General features: G+C 42.2%; 1 protein-coding gene across 1 annotated transcript; it reads right to left on the reverse strand.

The window, feature by feature from the left end:
* Positions 1 to 292: 292 nt before the first annotated feature.
* LOC102142027 (calcyclin-binding protein-like) lies at positions 293 to 1,193 on the reverse strand. Its single transcript, XM_005564771.5, has one exon. The coding sequence runs from the start codon at positions 1,161 to 1,163 to the stop codon at positions 477 to 479; it is 687 nt and encodes a 228-aa protein (XP_005564828.3). The 5' UTR covers positions 1,164 to 1,193; the 3' UTR covers positions 293 to 476.
* Between the last annotated feature and the right edge of the window lie 1,782 nt (positions 1,194 to 2,975).

Below are 2,975 nucleotides of genomic sequence, written 5' to 3' on the forward strand. Positions count from 1 at the left end.
AGAGATGGGGTTTTATCATGTTGGCCAGGCTGGTCTCAAACCCCTGACCCCAGGTGATCCACCCGCCTCAGCCTCCCAAAGTGCTGGGATTACAGGCGTGAGACTCCATAAATTTATACTAATAAAATTTATTTAAGTTTAACAATAAAAAAAGAAATTGTGATCAATAAATTTTATCAAACTTTTTCTTTTATTGGGCAAGACTTGCTTTTTATATTTCACATGAGAATGCAACTATAACCCTTCCTTGAACAAAATGTCCAGGGTACTAATAAAACCATCTTTGCAGGAGTGTTTAATAAGCATATTTTATTTAAATAAATCCTCCAGTAGAAATGGAGAATTCACTGCCTTTACTTAGAAGGCTATGTAAATAGCTATCTGTCAAATTTATATATGCAGCTCACCAATATTCCCTTACTGGAAACATCAGTATTTCCACATCACATCACAGTTCCCAAAAGGACCTCAAAGTCTCAAAATTCTGTGTCTCCTTTGGATTGCTTCTCTCTTGATTCCACCCAGGCTTTATCAATGGTTCTCTTCGTATCATCATCTCCATCTTCATAAATTTTCTTTAGAACATTCATCAATCCCTCACTAGAATCTGTTTCAGTGTCATAGGAGGGCTTCTCTTTTTCTTTGCACTCTTTTTCAAGCTGGGTCAGGTAATCCCACCTTGTGTTTTTCACTTTCTTTCTACACAATATAAGAACTGTATCAGTCTTGACTTTTTTTGAACTGCCTTCCACAGAGATGGGTTTCAAGAGATTGTTCACAATCATGGAGTAACTCTTCCCATTTAGATTATTTACCAAAAGATCAAATGACCTCTCTGTGAAATGCACCTGCACATTCTCAGTGGGAACTTGATGCACTCCACTTAAAGTAATGTAGATTTTCACAAACTTATCTGACTGATCCCATCCATAATTACTGCTTTTCACCTTATAGCCCGTTGTAATGGGAGCAACCACAGCAGCTAGTTTTTCATTATCAAGAAGTTCTGCTTTCTTCTGTGATTTCTGTTGCATCTTGTTCTTGATTTCTGTCTCAATCTTGGATTTTTCAGCCGTAAGGGCATCACGTACTCTTTTCCTAGTAGCCTTTTCCAGCAACACCTTTACCTCTTCTAGATCTTTCTGTAGCTCTTCTGAAGCCATGGGGGCTGGATCAGGCCAAAGGCCCGAGCTGCAGAGGAGGGAACAGGAAACGCCGCGCGAAGCCCTCAAACTGAGGGCAGACGTCCACCGCAGGAGTCGCGGCGCCGCAGCCTGCGCCTATCAAACATTTTATTTCTGTATTATATATATATAAAAGAATCATTCGTGCAAAGAATATTATATTCTAAATGCAATTAATCTGCAAATGATACATCTAGAGAGAACATGAAACTTGTTCCAGAACAGTCATTTAAAGCCAAAACAAAAGGTTTAAAGTTAGGTAAGGAATGCACTTTGGTGAATATGTAGTGATCCATTCACCCACAGGTTCAATAAAATGGTTAAGTGGTCAGCAGTTGGGCTAATTCACACTGGTGATTGCCTGGGAGAAGGAAGGCTGAAGAGTTCAATTTAGATAAAGAAACAAACTCTTCCTTTGGGACAACTTAAATGTAAAGACTGCACCACACATTTTTGAGTAATAGAAATAGCAAAGATGGATGTATCTCTTGTCCTTATCTTTTAAGGAAAGCTGAGCAAATGGTACAATCTTGAGGAACAGAGTAAGTGTCAGCGAACCACATTGTTTCCAAAATGACCTGGGAACAAGAGTCAGCACCTGCAGTAGAGCTCTTCAAAGCCTGGGAGAAACCATGGAGCCCACGCATCAAAATCACACCCACGACACAATTGATTTGTTTCTTTGATGTCCCTGATATTGTTCATGCAGAATTCACTCCTTGAGGTCAAAAAGTTCATCAAACTTCTGTAGAAATTGCAAAGTATTTGATAGATTCTCAGCATTGCAAAAAGAGAAAATTCTAGTTTAAGGCTCCATCAAAGTGTACCTCTGTGAAGTACTCTTGAAAAACAACAGTGAGTGCTTCTGACAAGACACTCTCCTTGACCAAACTTTGATGAGAGCCCTCTGAGCCTTTGGATTTCTGTGTCTGTCTTTGCATCACCTAATTTTAGCAAAACTTCTGCTGTGTCAGTTAAGCAAGAATCCCTCTATATCTGATCAAATTTCTCATCGCCACCTCCATCACCAAGTGGTGTCTGATTATCTGGAAGGAAGGATTCTGTCGAATTGGTTTAGCCAGAATCCCCCAACCCCTGATGCTTCTTCCTAGGAATTTTTCATCCCCTGATCTCCACCCTACTCCTTGGCTATGAATCCCCCACGCTGTGCTCAGAACGGAAGCCCATTCTGTACTGAAGTCTTTTCCCCTATTGCAATAGTTTCTCATTAAAATCTGTTTCCGCCAGGCATGGTGGTTCACACCTGTAATCCCAGCACTTTGGGAGGCCTAGGTGGGCAGATCTTCTGACGCCAAGAGTTTGAAACCAGCCTGGTCAACATGGTGAAACCCCCTCTCTACTAAAAATACAAAAATTAGTTGGGCATGGTGGCAGGTGCCTGTAATCCCAGCTACTCAGGAGGCTGAGGCAGGAGAATTGCGGGAAGCCAGGAGGCAGAGGTTGCAGTGAGCTGAGACTGTGCCACTGCACTCCAGCCTGGGTGACAGAGCAAGATTCTGTCTCGAAAATAAAAATAAATAAAATCTGTTGGCCAGGTGCAGTGGCTTACGCCTGTAATCCCAGCACTTTGGGAGGCCAAAGCAGGCAGATCACCTGAGGTCGGGAGTTTGAGACTAGCCTGGCCAGCATGATGAAAGCCAGTCTCTACTAAAAATACAAAAATTAGCCAGGCATGGTGGCAGGTGCCTGTAATCCCAGCTACTCGGGAAGCTGAGGCAGCAGAATCACTTGAACCTAGAAGGCAGAGGTTGCAGCGAACGAGATCGCACC

The sequence above is a fragment of the Macaca fascicularis genome, chromosome 9 (assembly GCF_037993035.2).
Source record: "Macaca fascicularis isolate 582-1 chromosome 9, T2T-MFA8v1.1".
In the NCBI taxonomy this organism is placed as follows: domain Eukaryota; kingdom Metazoa; phylum Chordata; class Mammalia; order Primates; family Cercopithecidae; genus Macaca; species Macaca fascicularis.